The sequence below is a fragment of the Dryobates pubescens genome, chromosome Z, assembly GCF_014839835.1.
Source record: "Dryobates pubescens isolate bDryPub1 chromosome Z, bDryPub1.pri, whole genome shotgun sequence".
Taxonomy (NCBI): domain Eukaryota; kingdom Metazoa; phylum Chordata; class Aves; order Piciformes; family Picidae; genus Dryobates; species Dryobates pubescens.
In genome coordinates this window covers 46,026,173-46,051,371 of record NC_071657.1, presented here as the reverse complement: position 1 = coordinate 46,051,371, position 25,199 = coordinate 46,026,173, and the positions used below count along the sequence as shown (strand labels likewise).

Below are 25,199 nucleotides of genomic sequence, written 5' to 3'. Positions count from 1 at the left end.
AATTTCATAAACTTTGATATCCAACAACTATAGTTCCCGAGGCTGAGAAAAACAAGCTGGATACCTGTCTCCTGCTTCCTGTAACTAGTTTCTAAAACGCCAACTAATTGCTGGGATACAATCCAATCAAGTCAGAATTTATATTTAATCATCCAGTCACAATGCAAGACCATTCAAACAATGGTACAATTGTTCGTTTCTGAGCTTAGTCCCAAACCAGCTTTTCTTTCCCTGTTAAGGTTTCTAGTATGCTTTGTTCTAACTCTATTAATAGAATAGGCCGTATACTTGGAAGCCTTTTGCTTTTGTCCAAGCATTCCTGTAGCAGTAAGATTACATATTTTCACATAAGCTTTCTTTCTTGGCTGCTGGGAACAAACCTGAATATGGTTCTGTACAATCTGTACACAAATTTTAATAGTACCTCTGACCACATCTAAGACTGAAACTCTATAAAATTCACATGTAACACATTGTGACACACACCACACAACTATCAATGACATACCACAAACTTCACAAAACAAACATCAAGCAGATCGCCGATACACAAGGTAGATAAAGTTTCAAATGCATTTAAGCATCCAGAACAGCAGTGTCTGGTAAAAAAAAAAAAAAGCTAAGTGTAAAATTAAAAATACATCAAATCTCTGTAACATTAAGTTGTTTTGCACTGGAAGTCATTCTGTTTATTTTCTAGTCACACTAGTCATACCTCTCCACATTCCTTTCCTTCTATCACTATAGTCCTGCCTTCAATGTCTTAAGCAACTCACCTCTCCCTCTCAAGATGCCTCAAAGGCCCACTCAGTCATGCCAGAAAGCACTGTACGTATCCAAAATGAAAGCAAAAGCTGTTGTAAAAGGGAGCTTGGTACATTTTGTGTCATCCATGTAGTGGGAAGCACAGTTGTAAATGAAATCTGGGGATTTCATTGGATGGGTTTAGGTCTGCAAGTCTTTTATGCTGATATTCTTCCCACACACATCTGAAAGGAGAGGAAACGAGTGGAAAAAAAAAAAATTAAAAAAAATCACTGGGCTCCTCCCAAGACTTCAATTACCATGCAATAGTGAATTAAGCCAGCTGTACCTGGAGCCCCTATCACAGGAGGGATATGGACATGCTGGAGCATGTCCAGAGAAGGGCCACGAGAATGATCAGAGGGCTGGAGCACCTCTCCTATGAGGACAGACTGAAGGAGTTGGGGCTGTTGAGTCTGGAGAAGAGAAGGCTCTGAGGTGACCTAATTGTGGCCTTCCAGTATCTGAAGGGGGCCTACAAGAAGGCTGGGGAGGGACTTGTCAGGATCTCAGGTAGTGATAGGACTAGGGGGAATGGAATGAAGCTGGAGGTGGGGAGATTCAGGCTGGACGTGAGGAGGAAGTTCTTCCCCATGAGAGTGGTGAAGCCCTGGAATGGGTTGTCCAGGGAGGAGGTTGGGGCGCCGTCCCCGGAGGTGTTTAAGCCCAGGCTGGATGAGGCTCTGGTCAGCCTGATCTAGTGTGGGGTGTCCCCGCCCATGGCAGGGGGGTTGGAACTAGATGATCCTTGCGGTCCCTTCCAACTATGACTAATACTATGATTTAGAATCCCTTTGCTCACAGAGAAGTTTTCTTCTCAGTGCCTCCAAAGGAATAGAATTGCTTAACTAAGCATGTGCACTTCCCACAGCTCTGGATTTTTCTTGAAAAGCAGCACCAGTAACCCATCATTCTATATAAAGTTGTGTTACACTGAAATTCTCCACACACCTGATGGCACTGATAAACACTTCTGAGGTATGAGAACAACAGAGCAGATCAGAGAGGTAAAACTAGAGTATTTTCCATTCCTTTTCCTCAGCCCTTTTCCAAGGAGGATTTTGTTGGATGCAAAGTTGAAGTATACTATGCAGTTATGTACAAGTGCATGATTTTACTAACATCTAAGCATGTTGCTGTAAAGCACATTTCAAACACCCCATAACTTAGGTAGAAATTGTTCCTCCCAATTGTGTTAATAATAGCAGTCAATCGATGACCAATAAATCAAGAAAAGGGGCAGGGGGCTGAAGTCAGATACTCTTTTTCTTCATTATCAAGATAGTGACTTTCACATGGTTGATTCATTCTCAAAGCACTAGGCCAAGCTTATTTGCAGCCATTCTTGCTTCACTTGAAATAACATCAGCAGAACAAATTGCAACTAGAACCCTTGATGCAATCTTTCAACCAAGACAACACTTCACAACTGTGCAACATCAACATAAGGAACTTCAAGCTTCACTGCAAGTATTAAAAGAAACGAAAGTCACACATCCCTATGAAATCGTGCCATTTCCACTGAATTGCAAACTGAAGTACACAAAGAATAAGATGAACAGAACAAGATCAGCAAGTGACAGAACAAATTTTACTCCTCCTCTTGTGACTATTACTTGCTTTCATAAACCACAAAAGGCTTTGAAAAGAACTGGTAGCACTTCGGTAGCAACTGAATGTTCATTCTCAAACCAACATGGAACAGAAAGTTTTCTTCTTGTGGTCTGAGCCACATAAAAGAGCATTATACTCTTGAAGGACCTTCTGACACACAAAGCAGAAGCAAACCATGAAGAAGTGTTCTCTTCCCACCTCCCGCCACTGAAAAGGAAAAGAAGTTATGTACTTGCCTATATACAACCAACCTTACAAAAAGGTAAGAAAAATTAAATCCCTTTTCAAATCATCATGATCCAAGAGGTTTTTAGTCCATCCTTACTACTATAGAGGACACTAGAAACACACATACTGGCTTCTACAACGTAAAAACAGGAAAAGAAAGCTTGGAAAATGATGGAAAATTAAGTCAAATTATTACAGCATAGAAAAGTTAATGGATGAAATTTAATGAATGAAATTATGTAGTTTAACATCATAGCCACAGTAAAATTAAGCAGTCACCATCATAACCTGTCAAACAAAAAAACCACACAGAAAATAACAAAACATACTTGAGGGGCATCCCCATGTGTCAGACTGGATCATAAGTATTCTATACACAGCAAACAGATAGCAAAGACTGATGTACCAACAAGTATTCTGGTACAGGGCTTTTTGTATTTTACCACAGCTTAACAATTGTGTCTGAGGCACATGACTGAAGATATCCCCACTCTCTTCCTGTATTTTAACCTATCCTTGCACCTTTTTGGTGCATTGGGCTCTGTACACAAACAGATAGGGGACCATAATTACCAAAGGAGAACTGAGTGCATAGTTGCCATTGGATATGCCAATAGGCATTGCTGTGCAATCAACACTACGTCTTTGAAAGTCTGAGCCAGAGGTATTTACAACCTGACCTACATAATGCACACAAAAGTATTTCTCAGCTGTCATTTGTCAAGGGAGTTCCTGCCAAAGTACTGGCTGAGCAAGAACACCTCTACTTTGACACTGAACTACTAGACTTTCATGAAACTGAAAAGTTTTATAAAACAAGAATTTACAGCCAAACCATAGCTGTTATGTAGTACCCAGATAAAATGATCCAAGTACAATACCACATAGGAGTTCTAATGTCAACATCTAAGGAGATGCACACACATGCTAGTGATAAGCTATGCTACATCACTTCAATTGCTTTATTGACTTAACTCTGTGAATAGAATAACCAAAACTATTGACTGTTTTTTATTTCTGGAATAAAAAATACCTAGGAAAACAAAGTAATCAAAAATGTAAATTGTTTTTCATCTTGTTCTGCAACTCTTCAAAAAGCATGTGCAACATTGACTGAAGAATCTACAGCCTTGGCCACTAGAAAAAATCCACATTACCCAGCAGATTTTTGCAGTGCTGGAACACAGAAAGAAGAGCAATCAGTGCCAAGCACTGACCCTGGCAGCAAGCTGCTCATTTAAGTCAAAGGCCAGTAGTCTCACAGCTTTCTTTGTGGAGCCTAGAATTAAAGTCTAGCTGGACATCTTGCATTCTCACCAAAAAGCTCATGCTGAGAAAGAGCTGTAAGGTTTGAGTGTCTGAAATGCTTTCCCATCACAGAGTAAGTATGCACATGCAAGGAAAAAGTATGACAGTCTGAGTACATAGATTATTAAGTAATAAATACATAAATAGTGGATAGGCATATCATTTCTTGTAGATGTACTAGTAAGCTGTTAGATCACAGATGATTTTTTTTACAAGATATGGGTTTTTTTAGCAAGAATCACTCACTCAAAATTCAGTTGTGAAACACTAATGCAGTATTATTAATGAGATCTAGAGACTTCAACAAGAGAATATGTAAAAAGATTTTTCTCTTTGATTATTTCACAGGGCACAGTACATGGCACAAACACCCAGAAAGCTGTTGAGTATCATCTGTCTGATTACTTAACTGCTAGAACAGTACTAGGCCCTCAAGGAGTATCTTCATCTTTATTATATCTTTAATTTACAGGAGAGAGATGACTAAAGGGTACTCCTGCTGTTTAGTTAAGTTAGGTGGCATTTTATTCTTATATAGCATAAAGAATAATTGCATATATAAATTAATATTCAACGCATGTTACAGATAAGATGCATTCAGGAACAAAATTCTACCTTAAGGCTGATATTTTCAGTACATGTTTGTCTTATCAGACACAGATCACAGAAATTTCTTGGTGATTTCTTAATTTTGATGGTAAGAAAGGCATTGCAAACACAGTTTTAAACAACAAAGTGATTTTAAATTAATTTCCAGTTTTAACACAGGTGTGAATTATGCTATACTCTTTGGGCCATAAACCACATACAGTTCAAGTCCTTCATAAAAGAGATTCCTGCAGCATAAATAACATCACCTTCCTAAGAAAATACTGCAACCTACCACTTTCTGTGGTTTGCGACCACTCAAAGGACTCAAAAAGACACTTTGAATGTCAGTTGAAACCTCATCACAAGCTGCAAAAAACAGGATTCCTAGCACAGTCAAAAATTTTATACTGTTTGCATTGCTTCATTAAGGAAAACAAAAAAAAAAAACCCCAACCAGAAATTGTTGCTGTAGTTGCTCTCCAGATTATTTTTCTTTTCCTACAAAATTATGAACAAACTGTTGTCTCTCTAAAAGAAAATACCTGTGACCATACTATCAACTGTAATAGAAGGAGACACACTGACACTTTTCCCGTTTAAGTTCAATACACACAAGATAGGCTTTCTCCTGCCTATTGTTTGAGCTGAAAACATCAGCCAAAGCTCCCTTTTTTCTGACAGAAAAGCTGCCACTGAATTCATAGCAAATGCTGCCAATTTCCATACAGCTCTGAAAAAAAAAGAAGCTGCATCCACATAATTTGTTTCTCTCCACGAAAGGCAGACCCTGAAACAGTTTTAAGAAACCACATACAGTCACTAGCGGTGTAATAACCCATACTTTTTATCAAGCCATCAGACCTGTTGTGATTAACTTCAAACAGGCAAAGATTCCACCAATATTGATAAAAGCAGCTCCGAAAAAATGTTGCTGTTTGAGACAAGTGGAGGAACATTGACAGCACTGTGTACCAGTATATAATATGCTGGGACATACTGCAAGGTCTCTTGCTTCAGAATTAATAAAACAAAACAAACAAACAAAACCACAAACAAAACCCAAAACAAACCACAAAACCCCACACCAACCAATCAACCCACCACCCAAAACACCACACTGGAAATAATCAACTAAAGTATCAACTGGTAGTCACTGATGGTGACAATTTACTTGCAGTACTATTCTACAAACTACAAAACAAACAATGAGGCATATATAACCTCGAATTATGGCTTACATATCCATTTTAGCAGGGTGGGGTAGTCGACTACAGATAACTCAGTGTCCTGAAGGCTGGTACACACCACCCGGCCCCTCCAGTCATGACAGATGCTGCTTGCTATCCCTAGATGCTTCGTAGCTATATTGGCTACTGTAGCTCAGTAACAAGTGCAAAAAAGACGTCCCTTAAAAGCTGAAGCTTCTTTTACAAAAGAAACACAAAAGCAAAACCAAAGACAGCAAGGGCCAGGGAGAGCAAGAATTTTCTTTTTCAAACTTGGAGTTCGTTTCTCCACAGAAACAGAGATAGTTTTTGCTTACAACACTAACTTCCATTCTCAGAGCAACCAGCATTTCAACAACAAAACTACGTTTTGTCTTCCGGCAATAAAGAGATGAGAAGCCAGCACTGCAGAACTGAAAGTTCCTGTTGCACCTGCCCGCCAGCCTGAAGCTCCCCGCTCCAATTTAAGGGAAAACACACGGGATTTCCACCCTTCCTAGGCTCCAGCCGCGTCAGTGGCCGGCCCGGGGCGCTATAAAGCCAACCCGGGGCGCTGTAAAGCCAACCCGAAGCACTCATTAAGACGGTCCTCCTTTCCCCCACTACGAGATAGATGTAGCTCCTCCGCCTGAAGAGCGAAAGGTCCCGGCCTAGCCCCGAGGCCGCAGGCACATGAGGCGGGTTTGAAGCCCACGGCAGCACCTGCAGGTCAGCGTCAGGTGCACGCACACACTCCTCACAAGCCGCCTACTCTGCAGCGTAGCGGGACCCACCGAGGAGCCCCTTCCCCCGCCCCCTGCCGCACCGGGGTCCACTAGCACGGCCGGGGACGGGGGGGTCGGTGGGCAAGTTTGGCACGTGACGGAGAGGCTACCGACCTGCTCCGCCCCCACCGCGGGCTCCCGTGGCTCCCTCCCGGCGGAGGCCTGCGTCGCTCCCATAGTAACATCGCCGACCTCGTCGCGCCGCTGGCTGCTGCCACCCGTGGCCCCGGGCGCCAGCGGTCAAATCCGCCACCCTCGGGTACGCTTGTCCCCCGCCTCGACCCCGCTGCCCGTGAAAGCACGGAGGAAACCGGTCAGGCCGCTGGCCGGCGAGAGCGGCACGGCGACGGGGGCAGCCGGAGCCCGCCGGGGACAAAGCCGGCACTGAGAAACCCGCCACAGAGCGACTTTGTACTGCCGGGGCCTGGCCGCCCTCTGCCAGCAGCCAATCAAGCCCGTAAATGCCGCGGGGAGGCAAAGAAACATTTACATTCTCCCCGGGAAGAAAAGAACTGTTCTTCTCCGTTTACAAAAATATTACTTGTATTCTTGCCCTTGGCACAGGCCAGTAGCTGATGCCAGGTCACAGGGTCAATGGGAGCGCTGAGCTCCGTGGTTTAAGCCCGGGTAGCATTTCTGACATAAGGTTGTCAGATGGTATCCACAGCCCTGTTCTGTCAAACAGAAATGCACTGGCCATTTCTACCGTTTCTGCTCGTGTGTTTTCAGGAGGAAAGCCTCCCCATACCTGATGACTTCTTCAAGTCTGCAGCCTTGGACAAGTTTCCCTCCAACTACTTAAAAGCTCTTCCACATCAGTTTTAAAGTCAACATTGCTGCTTCTTCCAGACAAGAGCTGTGGCTTGGCCTAAAGCCTCCTTTTGGCCTTTATCAAAGCCACAGTCATATCACTAATAGTGGAATTATAAGGCTGTACTTCCCTGAGCTATAGGGCAGCAAGAAGCAAAATAGGCTGCTTTTCAGTCCCTTACTACAAATCATCACCTGGGAAAGGCCTGTCAGTTTGTCTCCATGCAGTTTCCTGCAGTAACAGGCGGAAAACAAGCCATTTGGGCTGCGGTGGTTTTAGGCTATGCCTTTAAAATTTAGTAACAGATTTTGAGCAGAAAAGTAGGAAAATATAAATAAATCACTACTGGGTGTAAAAAGGAAAACAAAAATTGTTCTAAACAAATTCACTGGATAAATACCTGGAATGAGATGGGCTGTATCATAAAAATTCTCTCTTCTCTTCTGATCTTGGCTGTTTTGTTTCATTCGGGAGCGATAATTGGCTTGTTGGCTGGCCTTGGCTAAGTCTAATGCACTGCTCTTCTCTCTGCTCCTGTCTCTCTTGGGACAGGGAGGTAGGGGGGAAGCAGTGGAACAGCTGCCCTGGTCTATGATCGGGGGATTTTCATGTTGGTTGCTAATTGTAAACATCTGTATAATATTGTAAATACTGTATATTTTGCACATATTAATTGCATTACATTGTAGAGTGTAGACTTTGCTTGTAAATACAGCTTCATTTGCTTCTAACTGAGTTAATGCTGGGGGGAAGCTTCAACCCACCCGTGCCAGGTTGAAGGCAGATCCTTCCTTGCCTCCCACTGGGGCAGAAAAAAATGAGACTCAGACCAATGGATTGCAGAAGTGATGTCAAGTCTAAATGGAAAAGGAGTAAATGTTTTACAGAGAGCTACAAGCACAGTGACAAAGGAGATTCCACAGCATACCCAGAAGCCTCCCAGTACTCCCCTTCTCCCTACCTGAGGGTACCAAAACCCCTAGGGCTCTCTCTTCCCCCTCTCCACTGTTAGGCTAATCTCAGCTGGCCAGATCAGAGATTGCCTTTCCCCCTTCTCCTCCTGGCATGTGACTGTTTGAGGCTGTGCCTTTAAGGAAGGGGCACTCTGGCTAAATGTTTATAAAATATTTTGTATTCTAAACGAATTTCATTGGCGGATTAAGGGGGAGGTGAGGTCTTGAGACCCAGAGCGGCTGGGACTTTTGTTCAGTTTCCTTTCCTTTGCTCTCTTTTTCAGCTGTACTGCTTCTGGGCTTCTGGCCAACAGATAAAAGATACTAACTCGCCGTACCTAGGCCTCTGTCTGCCTTGCTAACTACTCTTTTCTCTTTTCTAACCCTCTTTGGGGAAGAAGGGAGGTGGGTGGGTGAAGGGGGCACAGGGGGAAGCCCCCTCTGTTGGGGGTCTGGTTTCTGATTGTGTTTTTTTGTTGTATATTTCTGTGTATATTGTAAAATACCTGTATATATTGTGTTATATATAATCTGCTTCCTATATATACTTGTAAATATAGTCTGCTTTCTCCGACTGAATTTAGCCGTGGTTTCTTTCTCTGTGGGGGAGGGAGAGCTAGGCCCTCTCTCAACCTACCACATGGCATTAAGCCTAACCAGGCCTAAGAGGCCTTGAGAGAACTCCCCTTCCATTACCAGATAGGGAGCATCTCCTATGGGAGCAGCGAGGGAAGAAGGAGGAAGTGTTAGACCTTGCTGATAGATTTATAGAGAGCAAGATATTACGAGAGTGAAATACACTATTTCCTGTGTCCACCCACTGGGCTAGACACCCAGGGCACCAGAGGTGCAACCCATGTGGCAGCAGCAGGAGGCACCCAGCCCAAACTGCCACACCACCACAATGGCATACTCCTTCTATGATCAGGTGACCGCCTGGTGGATGTGGGGCAGGCTGTGGATGTAGTCTACCTGGACTTCAGCAAGGCCTTTGACACTGCCCCCAATAGTGAACTCCTGGCTAAGCTGTCAGCCCATGGCTTGGATAGCAGCACTCTGTGCTGGGTTAGGAAGTGGCTGGAGGGCCGAGCCCAGAGAGTGGTGGTGAATGGTGCCACATCCAGCTGGCGGCCAGCCACCAGTGGTGTCCCCCAGGGATCAGTGCTGGGCCCCATTCTCTTTAACATCTTCATCGATGAACTGGACGAGGGGATTGAGGCCATCATAACTAAGTTTCCAGATGACAGGGGCAGGAGTAGCTTTCTTAGAGGGTAGGAGAGCTCTGCAGAGGGACCTTGATAGGCTGGACAGATGGGCAGAGTCCAATGGCATGAGATTGAACACATCTAAGTGCTGGGTTTTACACACTGGCCACAACAACCCCATGCAGTGCTACAGGCTGGGGTCAGAGTGGCTGGAGAGCAGCCAGGCAGAAAGGGACCTGGGGGTGCTGGTTGACAGTAGGCTGAATATGAGCCAGCACTGTGCCCAGGTGCCCAAGAAGGCCAATGGCATCCTGGCCTGTATCAGGAACAGGGTGGCCAGCAGGAGCAAGGAGGCCATTCTGCCCCTGTACTCAGCACTGGTTAGGCCACACCTTAAGTCCTGTGTCCAGTTCTGGCCCTCCCCGTTTAGGAAAGATGTTGACTTGCTGGAACGAGTCCAGAGAAGGGTGTCAAAGCTGGTGAGGGGTTTGGAGCACAAGCCCTGTGAGGAGAGGCTGAGGGAGCTGGGGTTGCTTAGCCTGGAGATGAGGAGGCTCGGAGGAGACCTTATTGCTGTCTACAACTACCTGAAGGGAGGTTGTAGACAGGTGGGGTTTGATCTCTTCTCCCAGGCAACCAGCACCAGAACAAGAGGATACAGTCTCAAGCTGTGCCAGGGGAGGTTTAGGCTGGATGTTAGGAAGAAGTTCTTCATAGAAAGAGTGATTTGCCATTGGAATGGGCTGCCCAGGGAGGTGGTGGAGTCACCACCACTGGAGATGTTTAGCAAGAGGCTGGATGGGGTGCTTGGTGCCATGGTTTAGTTGATTAGTGTCAGGTGATGGGTTGGACTCGATGATCTTGGGGGTCTTTTCCAACCTGGTTAATTCTATTCTATTCTATTCTAGGATTTTAAATGTTTATACAGAAAGACATAACAGAGTACAGTAAGTGAGCACAAGAGGAAGAGCACAAAAAGATGGTTTCTAATTTCACAGCAGTCTGTACTTTTTTCTAAACACAGAGACCTGTGACATCAGCAGTCACTTCCCACCCAGTGAATACTAGGACACGTGGCTTGGGACAGGGGCATCACATGTAACTCATAGAGCAGTTTCTTTGATTGCCCTAAATACTGAGAAGCAGCATTTGTCATGTTCATACAGTCTGTATTTGTCTTCTATTTACTGCTGTCAGCCTGTGGTGGAGAGACATAAACGAATGCAATGTTTGGACAGGTGTTTGGAAAACAGACCAGAGCATAAATGAGAGATGTCTAGTGTCATGGGCCACATTGTGGGGCTGCTAGTCTGGTAATAGGAGCCTTTGATAGGTCAGCCACTCAAATTGGATGATAGGTTGGACTCGATGATCTCACAGGTCTTCTCCAACCTGGTTAGGATATCAGGTAGCGATAGGACTAGGGGGAATGAAGCTGGTGGTGGGGAGATTCAGACCAGACATGAGGAAGTTCTTCACCATGAGAGTGGTGAAGCCCTGGAATGGGTTGTCCAGGGAGGTGTTTGGGGCCCCATCACTGGAGGTGTTTAAGACCAGGCTGGATGAGGCTCTGGCCAGCCTGAGCTAGTGTGAGGTGTTGCTGCCCATGGCAGGTTGGTTGGAACTAGATGATCCTTGTGGTCCCTTCCAACCCTGCCTGATTATATGATTAATTCTATTTCCCATATTTGTCCATAAAATGTCTCACTTGTAAGGGTACAGAGGACACAGATCTTTTTCTGGTTTCTTTATTTTTTTTTCCTTACCAAACTTCTACTGTGCCACGATGGGCTGATGAATCATCCCACACCAGTCTGCAAATATGAACAGTAAGTGACCCCTAGTGCTTATGTTCAGGCTAAAGCTTGGCCAAGTGCCCAGATACTCATGGTGACAGCATGGACTGATGCACCTATAAACATACAATTTGCAAGTTACTCATCCTGCAATTCAACTATGGAGAACAGACTTTCAGGCTTTCCTGGATACTTTCTGCACTTCGACTGAGCTATCCTCCCACATCAGATACACAGGTAGGCATTAAAGGGGAGGATGAAGCCATTTAAAAGAAAAATGGAAGAATGGAAGATAGTTATGGAACTAGTGACACTAGTGGGAACTCCTCCAGCATCACAGGTTCCTGCTCCCTGTGGCAGGAAAAGGGAAAAAAGCACCCAATTCACATAATGGCTATTCTACAGGAGGAAGTCATTACTATTCTTTTCCCTTGTAAGCCAAAGAAAAATAACCCCAAACCCCTAAACTGCAGCTTAAAGTGCACCATTAAGTGTGTAATTGGATATAACTTCTACTCCTTACTCATCATCTCTTAAATGCCTCAAGACCCTGCATTGTCAATCACAATCGAGCATACCGAACACATACAGCCTAGCCAAAACTGAACTGGGACAGCAACACAAGCAGAAAAGGGGCAAGAGAGTCATCAAAAATTATGTTCTGTCTATGCAGGTCTCTGCACACTTCAGAATGTTTGGAAGTATGGCTGCATGTGCTTCTCATTTGTCTCCCTTGGAAATGGGAGCTGAAGGTACAGTTGTAATCAGTCCTGGATGGGATAGTGCATCATGAAGACTAATGGGTGGGTACAAACACCATGTCAAAATTACAGTAATTGGGCTACAAATGTGCAGCTCTGTCCTCTGCAGTGTTTAGGACCAGGTATTCTGCATGTCCAGTAACTGTACAAAGCAGTATCATGTGCAGGAGATTTAATGAAGTTTTATGTAGGTGTGTAAAAGTTTTTTAAAATAACTGCCAAATACAAATTGGTAATAGTTTCTTGACAAGCATACAAATACCTTCTAGTCACTGCACTTCCCACTGTAGTTTTCAGTTTAAGTAATCAAGGCAGATATTGTGAACTTGCAGTCAGACTGAATCCATGGTGTCCTGGAAGAGGCATTAACAAGCCAGCTAAACCTGTTTTGGCCACTGCCCTGTCTCCTCCCTCTCCGTTGCAGGGTCCGGGTTTGAGGTTGAGGAGCCAATAGGCAGGTGCTATTAAGGCTGCCTGGAGGGTGTGGAAGCTGGACCCCGAGCCTCACGTTTCAGAGAGGCAACTGCAGATGTCAGAGGCTGTGAGAGAAGGCGTGTGCAGTTTTGCCCACTACACAACATTTTGAACTGATTGGCAGGATTTTAATACTTAATGTGCCATTGGGCTGTCCAGTTTTCAAAAAGGGGATTTATAGGGGAAGATTTAAATAGTCCATGTTCATTGCTCTAGTCTCTCTCGTCTTCTACCACCCCTCCCACCCTATCCTCTCCCATCCCTCTCCTGTGTTCTTTAATGGGATTCAAGGCGGCAACAAGCACCTACTTACTCATGTCTTCAGGGCAATTAGCTTCTTTTGTCTTAGCAGCATAGTGTTAGAGTCAGGTCTCCACCACAGCAGTGTGCTCGCTCTCTCTCTTACTTCCTCTAATTTTGGATACTACCTTTGGATTATTTCTACAAACTACGAACTCATGGCATTGTTTCATTCAGCAAAGGTTTTGGTAGTTAACAGCTAGGCAGTTTGTGTGTAACTTACGCTAATTTACCTGGTTATTTCTGAGGTTTACCTGTTGGTTATCTCTGCTGCGAACTTGCGGTAGTCCATCTCGCCACCCAAGGCAGTATTACTGTTTGTTTTACATGTGTAAGAAACTTCCAGTTTGTTCCTCTGTATTCCAAGTTCTGATTTCTCTAGACTGTTATTCCACCATTTATTAGCATCCTATTGTTTATATGAAATGAACCTGAATCAAATTGGCTTGGAAAAATAATTCTTGATATGTAATAAATCATATTAATATTTTATCATATTTCCAGCTTATCCATTTGATTAAACTAAATCACATGGCCTGTATAGCACTAATTTAGAGAAATCACTTGCTGTAGCTTGAGTCATACAAAACCTACAACTTATTACATAAATTATCTAATGCTGCTCTGAAGGAAGCAGTTGTGCTGCTTCCAGCATCAGCAGCAGGCACACCCATTGAACGCTAGACTACAAGATGCAAATGAAAACAATTACTCCTGCCAACCAACTACACCTACTCAGCAACTTGCCTGCAGCAGCCAAGAGTGGTCGCTATGCTGTGATTCTGGTTCTCTTCACTTCCTCCCTACCACCCTTTTAACTGGCACCTCTGACAATCAGGTTTTCCTTTATGGTGGACTGCATGGCAAACAGACAACTTCCCTGAAGAATGGGGAACCAATTTCAGCAAGAAAGTTCAGTTGTTAAACTGTCTGAGCAGAGACTTCGGTTTTGCTTTTGGTTTTAAGAAAGTGTTCATGATCCTCCGATGAAAGGCATTGTACAAGTTTCTAAAAATACCATGTTGCCAAACAGTCTTTCCCCTTTTCTTTCCAGGCAATCTCTTTAGACTACCATTCGTCATCAGCCAGCAAAATCACACAAATCAGTCAGCCCAGTCCTACGTAAATGATTCATAAATCCAATTATGTCTGCTTCCTTATATAGTAAGCTGGGCCCCAACAGATTCAACCTTCAGGATTAGAGGATGTGTAGGTAGCTGACCTTTGACTCTCAAATTACTCAGGCGCTACATACGGTTCAAACATGCAGCTCTACACCGGGGTTAAGTCAGACATATGGCACAGCAATCTTAGTCTCTGTTTTCTGGGGAACTGGCGAAGAGAAGGCATGAATACTATCACGGCACTTGTAGAAGTGGATCCAATGGAGAGCCACCAAGACTGCAGGGGCTGAAGCACGGTCCCTTTAAGAGGAAGCTGTAGTGGTAGCTGGGCTTGTTCAGCCTGGAGAAAGGATGGCTTCAGGACACCTAACAGCAGCACATTGGAAGAGGTGGGAGGACAGGAGACAACGGGTTCAAACAGAAGAGGTTCAGATAGATGCAAGAGGAAAACAATTTTCCCCTGGAAGGCTGCCAAGCCACAGAACAAGGGCAACAGAGAGGTTGTACCATCCCTGCCCTTGGATATTTTCAAACACAAAGTGGTTAAAGCTCCAAGCAACCTGTTCTGATCTCACAACTGATCTTGTTTTGGGCAAGAGTTTGGGCTACAAACCTCCCAGGGTCCCTTTCCACTATCAGTTACTATCATTCCTGGCTTACTACATGACTCAAGTGCCAGCATACAGCAGAGTCATGTAGTCATCATTCTGCCCCTCCACTTCTGAAGAACAGCTTCTGATTAAGCAGCATAAGAGATGCATAAAGTTCAGGTTCCAGTATGTTGGCCATCTCTGGTCTAATGTAAGGATGCACAGCTATGTGTGCTTTTTTTTAAGGTTTCAAAGCAGGAATTCTAAGATTGCTATTTTAGAAAACATAGATGTGCCTTGTAGAAAAACAGAACCAAATATAAACAGCATTCTGTACTTCACATGTACTTTTTCTGGGGTAATCAAGAGTTCAAAATTCTCACCTAGGCATATATTAAAAACCCAAACCTAAAGATTTACCTAGGTGCTTCAAATGAGCAAAATTTAAAAGATGCAGATAACAATTTAGAGCAGAAAACAATTACAAACCAAATTAAAGTTCTAAGCCAATTACAAACTCAAGCTCACAAAAATCGTAAGAAATTACTGTGACAAACACTGCTATATACTGAACAACTAGAAACAGCACCACATGAAATACTGTAATATAGTATGTTTTTCTCAACAGTTTTGAAATATTAGTCATCAGTTCTGCTAGCTCTTACACATAACATGTTTATTCAGATAAAAAAGGCAGAAGACTGCTTCACTGCTGCTACATCTTTGTAAAGATTACGTAAACTAGAAAGTATAGATGTATTGCATATTTCACACAATAGATAAAAAGCAGCATAAGAATATCCAGAGGCATTTGGTAATAGCCAATTAAAAGCGGGGAGAATGAAGAAATAACTTCTATTTATTCTAAACACATTTCCCTCAGTGCAATATTTTAAACCGCACTGCAGCATTTTGAAAATTACCCTGGTAAGTAAGGCAAGCAAATGAAATAGTGTGACCTACTGCTAGAGAGTGAAACAGGGATTTAACAGTGGCTCTCCTTGCCCACACTTCCTCTATGGAATTGAAGCAACCTTCTTTGGTACAATCACTTTGACCTCTATCAATTTAAAAAGCTGTAAAATCTAGTACTGTTATTCCAAAGAAATAATAAAGTATTTTAAAGAGATCCAATCAAGTATGTACTGGCTTTCTCCTCAAACTCCAGACAGAAGTGTCTATCAGCACTTGAAAGGAAAGCTCTTCCAGATTCCCATTTTATTAATTTTAAACAGAAGACACCATATTGAGCACATTCTGTTTGAATATTCATTTTGCTTACATATTATTTCCTTCCTCTCTTTGTGCTTTGTCTGCTTCTTGCAAAGCTGTGAGAAAAACTCGTCTGCTTTTAGCAATTTATTTGTCTTTCCTTACTAGAAGTCAAGCCATGAAACATTTAAAACTTTACCATGTTACCGCTCAAATGAATTAAAACAGCACTATAAAGAAAACAAAGATCCCAACAAGCAAAACAATAGCAGAATGCAAGTGAAGTAACATACACAAAACTTTCTGTTAACTTTTTGTCTGATACAGAGGCTAATTTAAAAAACAAAGCTCTAGACAGGAGCTCTTCAGCCAAGTTAGCCCTTCAGAGCAAACCTCCTGCTGATGAGCTCATTAGGAACAACGCAATTCTACAGCCCTCCTCCATAACAGCAAGATTCCAGCTGAGGAACTACGCTCACCTTTGGGCGCTGTTTTTTAAGGACTGAAGCAAGCTGGTGAGAATCCAAGGGAGAATAGCAAGAACAATCATCAGAGAGGAAGCAGATGGACACTGCCATCCAAGTCATTCACCTGCCAATTCTACAGCCCCTGGGAACCCATAGACAAAGTGACTGGATGTAGCTACTGAGGCATCTTTTTCCTGTGGACGCGTGGTTCTGGAGTTTCTTTCATTAACAGTTGGGTTTGCAAGTATCCACATTCCCTGGTGTAAGATTTGCATACAATATCCTTGAAAGTTTTTTAAGGAAATGCCAGTCTGCTGGACATCTCAGTCCTGCCTAGCTACGCTTCACTAATATGTCATGTTTTCCCCACACAGGGCACTCTAAATGAACAGGGCCTGCTTGCTCATTAGCTTATATAATGTCACCTTTGCAGCTACTCTGCCATGTTTTTAGAGCCTTACTAACTAGCATCCTCTTCCATCACTTCCAGAACATTAACAGATGAGCAGGTTTGGTTATGCATATCACAAACTGGGAAGGCAGAACAACCTGTATGTAGACTACAAAAGCAACAACAGCTATTCATCTCTCAGGAATGAAAGATAAGCCAATTACAGTTATGTGACACATGAGCTTAAAGACCTTTTACTCTCTTAAAACTGTCATCTGTTAATGAATTATAAAAACAAGCCTAGCATGATTGACTGACACATAAAACTAAAGACGCATTTTATCTTCTCTCTGGAAGAAAGAAAAGGTTTCAAAAGCAAGGTTAAGATGCCAAAAGGATTATATTTACCTTAATGATGTACTATAAGAAAATATGCAGTAAAACAACTCTCCCTGTGTGTGGCTATTCTGTTTCCCAGGACTCTACTGAGTCATGAAGCATTAATATTACCCTCTGTGCCTAAAGTAACTTATTTAACCCCAAATCCATGCTAAATATTTGTATTTGCTGAAGACATCAACATAGATTAAATCTATACTTTACCAATGTTTAGCTAAGAGATGAACTAGCACTTCAGGCAACTTTAGAAGAATACTGTGTTAATTGCAGATGGCTCTCCTCTTTTGCAGACCTGTTGTATGTCATAAAGCTCAGCAAATGTGTGTGAACTCATTCAAGTTTATTCAGAACTCCCAAAGAACTATTTCTGATTTCAGTGTATTTACAATAAAGTGCAGTTTCTTAACACCTTTTAAAAACACAGCTAAAAGAATGAACGTTTCAGTTAGCACTTGACAAGAATACATTGTTTTAAACTAATGGCCAGTTCTATCCCCACAACTTGAATAGTACCTTGTGAGGAACAACGGGTTTTGAATGTCTCTGCCCACTGGCTGTGAGATGCTTTGGGCTTGATGTACAGCTGTGCTCCCAGTCCCATGCACAAGGAGACGGCAGTGCAGTTGTTTGCTCCCTGAAAAACAAAGTTTCATTTAAGTTGTGTAATCACACAAAAAGTGACTGTGAGGGCTGGAACACCACAGCCCTAGAGACAGGGGAAAATATAAAATGTATTTCCCTCATTAGTTTGGCCTGCTCTAGCTTCTCTGGCAATCAGGTGGAAACAGTGCTTGGACACAGGTGATATTATGCAATATTTACACTTGCAGCAACACTCCACACTAATTCCTTTGCTGTCCCTCATCAGGCATCCACACAGCCTGCACAGAAGGTAACAACGCATTTTTGCGAACTAAATGAAGAACAGACAGGAAGTGTGCTTGTATTTCCTTTGTTGGATTTCTCCACAAGGCATTTGGGCTTTTTGCTTCGATTTAGTCTTAGTTCAATGGCTTGAATTGCACAAAATTGTTCAAAGTTAAGCTAGTAAAATCACGGCTTTGTGACCATAACTAAGTAAGAACAGATACACATACTCCAGTTTTTAAAATTGGTAACTTAATTACAAAAAATGATAGAGGGAAAAAAAAATTCCCAGTGTAATTTTCTGCTCCTTCCTCTGCTCAACCAGCCTCATCTGCCTCAGCAAGTTAGCTGCCGTAGAGGACCTCTGTCAGAGGGCTCCTCCTCTACCCTACCCCTAGCCCTTGATTATCCTGTGTAGGAAAGCAGAAAATGAATAGTTTAACTAAGATGACAGAGGGACTTTGACAAAAATGGAAACACAAACCAGTGTCTAGAACCCGTTGCTTGGGTTGTTTTTAAAAGAAAAACAAACGCATCTTGATCATCTTAATTCTCAAAGAGCAACCATCCACCTTCAAAAAATGATATAGTCAAGCTTCCAAGGAGAGTATCTTATCCATAAATGTAACAGGTTTGGGTGGGTTTTTCTTCTGTTTGCTGTTGTTTTGGGGTTTTGTTTGTTTGGGGTTTTTATTGTTGTGGGTTTTGTCAGTTGATTGGCTATGTGGATTTTTTTGTTTGTTTGACGTCTATTTTTTTTTGTGTGTTCTGTTTTTTGTCTGTGGTTTAGTTTTATTTGGGTTTGTTTATTTAAAAATTCTAGTTAACACACCATTAGCCTTCTCTAGGTAACAGGAGCAGAATCTCCCCAAACACCTGCAAGTTTACCCCACATTTTATTGCTGTGTCTTCTGTACAGCATTCATATTTTACTAAGTGTGATCATAACGAGGCCCTAGGTTCAAAAAAGCAAACTTAAAAGTTTGCTTATGTTTTAAAAATACATTTGGTCTCAGGTGAATTTCTTAAAAACTTCAAAAATGCAGGCACCTGCCAGTTACTGTGTTGAGAAACTTGGTGGCCATTTTCCTCACTTTGCTGATTCTGACAGCGTAGCAGTTTATTACTTTTAGAAAGATGCTTTTGTTTTAAATAAAGGTATGATAGAACATGCTTCTCGAAGCATGTGCAGGAAAAGGTTATCAGAACTAGTAAACATGGATTCGCCAAGGGCAAGTCATGGCTGACTAATCCGATATCCTTCTATGAGGATATCACTGGATGATTAGATGAGGGGAGTGCAGTGGACATTGTCTATCCTGATTTCAGCAATGCTTTCAACACTGCCTCCCATGGCATCTTTATAGGCAATCTTAAGGAGTGTGGGTTAGATGAATGCATAGTGATGTGGACTGGAAACTAGCAGAAAGGTAAGAGCTCAGAGAGTTGTGGTCAGTGGCACAGACTCTAGCTGGATGTCCTTAGCAAGCAGTATTCTCCAGGGGTCAGTCTTGTTTGATATATACATCGAAGACCTGTATGAAGGGATAGAGTGTACCCACAGCAAGTTTGCTGGTGACACAAAACTGGGAGGGACAGTGGACACACCAGAAGGCTGTGGACAGTTGGGCAGAGGTGAACCTCATGAATTTCAACAAGGGCAAGTATAAGGTAATGACCTAGGGAGGAATAACCCCATGTATCAATACAAATCGAAAGCTGACCTGCTGGAAAGCAGCTCTGTAGAAAAAGACCTTCGAGTCCTGGTGAACAACAGGATGACCTTGAGCCAGCAAAGTGCCCTTGTGGACAAGGCCAATGGTATCCTGGGATACATTATGAAGAGTGTGGCAAGGAGGTCAAGGACAGTTCTTCTCCCTTTCTGCTCTGCCCTGCTGAGCTCCTGTCTTGAGTACTGTGTCCAGTTCTGCACTCCCCAGTTCAAGGACAGGGAACAGCTTGAGAGGGTATACCAAAGGGCTATGAAGATGATGAGGGGACTAGAACATCTGTCTTATAAAGAAAGGCTGAGTGACCTGGGTCTTTTTAGCCTGGGGAAGAGAAGACTGAGGGGAGATGTTATCAATTCTTATAAATGCTTAAAGGGTAGGTGTCAGGAGGATGGGCCCAGTAGTGCCCAGCAACAGGACAAGAGTTAATGGGTACAAACTTGAACATGAGGAAGAACTTCTTTACTTCGAGGGTGGTAGAGCACTAGAACAGGCTGCCCAGAGAGATGATGGAGTCTCCATCTCTGAAGTAATTCAAAACCTGTCTAGGCGCTGTTCTGTGCAATGTGTTCTAGGTGAACCTGCTCTGGCAGGTCGGTTGAATTCGATGTCCAGAGATCCCTTCCAACCCATCTGAGTCTGTGATTTTAGAAGTCACAGAACAAAAGGATACTTAATATGAGTTCGAGAGATCACCAAAGAGCAGTCAGAACTTTGCTGTGCATTATGAACAAATTTAAGCTTTATTGTTTCAGGCTGTGCAGATGATACTATTCTGAAGGCTGCAGGAAGGTTATACAAGCAAGCTAAACTCAAAACTACCATGACTGCCTTAATTTTGTCCCTGCATGAAGATGGCAGAAGTTATTAAACAAAACAACAACAACAAAAAAAGCATCACACTCTAAAGCTTCTTTCTCCCCCACGGCCCCATTTTAGGGGATGACCATGAGACAAAAGTATTTGAGTTAAATATGCACATGAACTTCTACAGTCAGAAGGTGACAGATGAGGATGTTTACATCCTACATTCAGTAGCAGGTTTTAGAAAATGTCTCAGTATGTTTGTTTGGATTTCCGCCCCCCCCCCAATCCTCTATACACACATATACTTTTAAAATACCTTTTTTTATATGAATGTGACAGGGTCACTCTAGAAGTTGAGTGTAAGCTGATGTTAGCAAAATGAATTATTAATTTGCATATTTCCGTTGTACAGAATAAGCACTACAAAATGAACAGTACCTTTTTCTTCAACTCACAGGTTATTTTGCCATCAAGGCAAAGGCTGCCAGCCTTTAGTTCCCTGAAAGTTTTAATAAAAACATAAAAGGGATGACAATTACAGTCCAATGACAACAGCTCTTCTGCTTTTGTGAAACTGTTGGAATGGCAAATGCAAACATAATCCAAATAAATCTTAACCAGTTTGGAATTCCAAATGCATACAACGATCGCATTAACTGAACCTCTCCCTGAAAGAAGTGCCTGATTAAGACTGCTGGAAATAAAAACAAGTATCAGTAGGGTAGTGTATTTTGCACTTTGACACTAACTAACAGTAGTAGATGAAAGCCATGCAGTCCCTGCTACAAAACAAACAAAGAAAAAAAATAGATACTGAGGTCAGTAAGTTTCATTATCAGAATGCAAGCTATGAGTCTGGCCAAACAAACCTACTTGAAAACAGAGAAGAATGCTGCAAGAATGTACCATTACTTTCCAGCATTGCTCCTCAAGTATCAAGAGCAATCATGTACTGTTTTATCAACATGTAAAAAGTGGATGCAAAATTCAGAAAGACTGGCACGTAGATAACTTAAATCAAACAATCAAAGGAAGTTACAGTCTAGGATGCTTCAGTGTTCTGTGTTCAAAGAGAGCGTACTAAGATCGCCTTTTAAGGGACAGATTTTTAACAGAAAGTCCTATGAGCACTTACTAACATGATACGAGAAACTCGGGACCAGCTTGAAGAATACTTGCATTGATAAGACACTGGAAACTGTTGACAACAACCTATTCTCTAGACAAGAGAGGAACTGCATTCCTGGAAAAGTTACAGGACAAGTCTGAGTTCAGTTATAGCCAAACAGATACAGTTTTACTCCAAACTTTTCTTCTGAGTCTTGCCTACACAAAACTATTCCAATCCAGTAGAAAAATATTAAATTGCTCTTGAACAAGGGCCTCTCACATTTTGCACTTTTCTGCAATGCCTGAAATGAAGTTACAGCATCCTGACATACAACAAAAAAATGACAGACTAGATGGACTGCAAATGACACAAATCTGTCAATACTACTCATATAGGGGGCAGGTGGGAGAGAATGACAATCTCCATTCACACACATGGTAAGCTTTTGATGGAAACAGTTATGAACAAAGAATTTTCTGAAGCCAAATACGCAAGCTGTGTGGATTGTTTTTAACAAAACTAGAATGCTCAGTATTTCAAGTTCTGAACCTGAACAGCCTTACTTGACTCTCTAATAACTTACAACTTTCCTTTAGGGAAAAAGTAATCCTAAATATGATGAACTCATCCTTCCCAGCAGAGAAGTAAAGTTACATACACAGAGAAAAGTGATTTTCTCTTCCACTTTTATCTGTGAGACAATTAGCAGCTTCTAAAACTAAAATACATCTCTTTAAATGGGAGGAGGCTTATGAACACACACACACACCCCAGGCAAGCAGTAAGCAATGAACAGGCATTTCATTTTCATTCTGGTAAGTATACACTTGTTTATCCTTTCTTCAGCAAGCTCCTGATTTAGACAACACCTTCTCCCACCTGTTCCACTATCCAGGGACAACAAGTATGCATAAATCTCTAATGACACCACAAAGTTTAACCATGACTGCAGAATACACATCAGTGGAAAGCACAAAAAAAGACTACCTGTTCTATGAATGACTTCCCTCTTTTATACTAACAGTTTTTCAAAATTGCATGATTCAAGGGGAGCAGAGGTTTTTGCATAGTTATTTACTGATTGTTTTTTAACACTTACCCTGGATGTTGCCACAGATTGGCATGTCTACCCTCAGGAAGCAGCTCCCGCTTGTTAAGGGGAGTAATACCTATTGCTGCTTCTAAAATAGTTATGTATTTCTTGTACCGCATTCTGCCTTCCTTGAGAGTTCTACGACACTAAGTTATCATCCAAATGCAGATGCTGCAACTGAAGTCATGTCTCTTCACTTAGCTGAACTACTCCTTTTTAAAACATGTTGCAAGTTCGAAGCACAAAAATGATGCTTTTTCCCACCTCTCCCTGGCTCAGAGAGTTAGCAAGGGAGAGAAACTCCCACCACGTTCCCCAGAAACGTCATTGTTACATAATTCAATCTTTGAATAAGACACTAATGAAAATGATTGAAGAGACAATCACGGGTCTAAGCCTGGCCGGATAATGCACACTCTCCAATTGACTAATCCTTTGCTAAATCTCTGCTGTCTATAATCTTTCAAGTACTAATGGAGCACTAGGTAACTTCTCTGTCAAATCCATCCAGGGAATAAGAGAGATCTGCACAGAAAACTTGAGACTATTTTAAATGCTATGACACACTACAATAGATTTTGCTTCAACTTTTCTCCTCAGCACCAGAAAGCTCAGTACACTGGAAGTGTTACAAGGGATTTATATCATCTATTCAGAAAAGGCACGGAGAAACATATCCTTAGGTGGTTTGTATGGGATTAAGAAAGCCAGAGATATACATTATGATATCTACTAGTCATTCAAACGTGCCTCACACAATGCTGGAAGTCACTTACATCAAAACTGTTTTACCCATGAAGCAACTCGTGTATGTCAAAGACCTCAAGTACTAACTACAAAGATGGAGTCAGATGTACATGTCAAAGTAACAGTAACATTGTGGAAACTGAAAAAAGACTGAAGAAATATTATTGTAATACTAAGATAGAAAGACACATATTCTATATGTAATTATATATAATATAGAAATATTACGTACTGATGTAGTAAAATAAACTTAAAGATGCAATAAGAACATATGAAGGCTGAGGACTTCAGCCACAAATCCCTCCAGAAACTGTGCATTTTAATTATGTCTGTATTTCTGTTGGGTTGTCTTCATATTGCATGCTACTTATTTAGAAACTGCTAAGATGAAAACTGCTTGTTTTCATTACTTATCCTGTAAAATGTCCAGTTCTTAACAACAACTTTTGTATAATCATTGCCAGGTCCTGTATTACTTAAGATCCTGTGTTACCTGCATTTGGTATTTAATATTCAGTCACATTTGTAGGTTTTGTTAACACATGCTAAACTATCTCAAATTATTACTAAATAACAATCCATGGGAGTGATCTTAGAAGAGCAAAATAAAATGAAGTATACTTTAGATTCATGGAGTACCACTGCAAAAGAAACTGTCAGAGGGAAAAATTCAGTTTTCAGCTGCTCAGTTACACACAGTAACTGAGTATGCAGTCTAAAAATGTGATGTATTAAGAAAACTAATCAATATTAAAAATACAAATTAAATTCAGCAAGTAATTACTTCTCCAGGTCCAAAAAAACCCACTCAACTACAACTTCAAACATCTGTATACGAAGTATTAAGAAGATTAGGAAAGTGAAGTACTACTAAAAGCCTGCAAGCATAGCTAAAGTCATTAAGCCTGTACGCATCCTTGACTTCTGACAGCTTTGGCAGCTCTGTTTCGAAGGCAGTACTGACTAGGAAAGGACAAGACAAGACAAGAAGCAGGCAGTTTTTTGGCTCTTTTTTTAAAGAGCCTTCAGACCACAGCAGTCTATGACAGTATTAAATACTACTTAAATGTAGAAATACTGTGATAAAATCCAGTCTTCCCTCAAAGTAATTTTTGTTAGCAATATTAGTATTACCAATTTGTCCTGTGAAGTTTCAGCATTTCTGTCCCCTCCACCTTAACATTTTTTTAAAACCTAGCATTTGCATTTATAGACATAAGAAACTGGTTCTACAAAAACTCCCTCAAATGCCAGAGTTCTACATAAAGTCTAAAAAGCATTTAGTGTAATGCTGGTCCATCTTTGGACAAAGGCAATTCATTCTGACTAGAATAGGTGTCCCACAACCAGCATCCTACCCAGAGAAGTGAAGCTTACAAACCAAGCACAAATACTACCAAGCACTGCTTTTGGCCAAATGCTTCATTAAATTAATGGCTATCTAGAGAGTAAAAGTGACTCACCGTTTATCAACTTCCTTCAATTTAATTTGAAAATAGAACTTCAAAGCTGCTAGTACATCCATTGTTAGTCAAGAACAGCTTTTGCAGAGCAAACAAAAGTCTAAAACATACCTTCAATCCATTGTTTCCTGTTGGAGAATTACTGTCTATTCCCCTTGTTCTGATTTTGTATTTTTTCAGGAAGAATGAGCACCGAGTTTTACTGGAAAGAACACAGTGCAAGTTTCCTAACTAGGAACACACATATGAACAAATATAGTCTAAGCAGCAAGCTGTTAAGAGAAATATTTATGTCAACTTCAGGGACTCAAGTTCCTCAGCCAGATCCAAAACGAAGTAAGAAGTCACCTCACAGTTTAGCTA

The 25,199-nt window shown here is 41.8% G+C and overlaps 1 protein-coding gene across 1 annotated transcript in view; it reads right to left on the bottom strand.

Annotated features, from left to right (window-relative positions):
• Nucleotides 1-22,996, bottom strand: part of TJP2 (tight junction protein 2) — a 66,929-nt gene extending 43,933 nt beyond the window's left edge. The window contains exons 1-2 of the mRNA XM_009906615.2: nt 22,633-22,996; nt 17,532-17,652 (exon numbers count right to left, since the gene is read on the bottom strand). Of these exons, the coding sequence (XP_009904917.2) occupies nt 17,532-17,652; nt 22,633-22,745 (234 nt within the window). The 5' untranslated portion in view covers nt 22,746-22,996. The remainder of the gene's footprint in view (nt 1-17,531; nt 17,653-22,632) is intronic.
• Between the last annotated feature and the right edge of the window lie 2,203 nt (nt 22,997-25,199).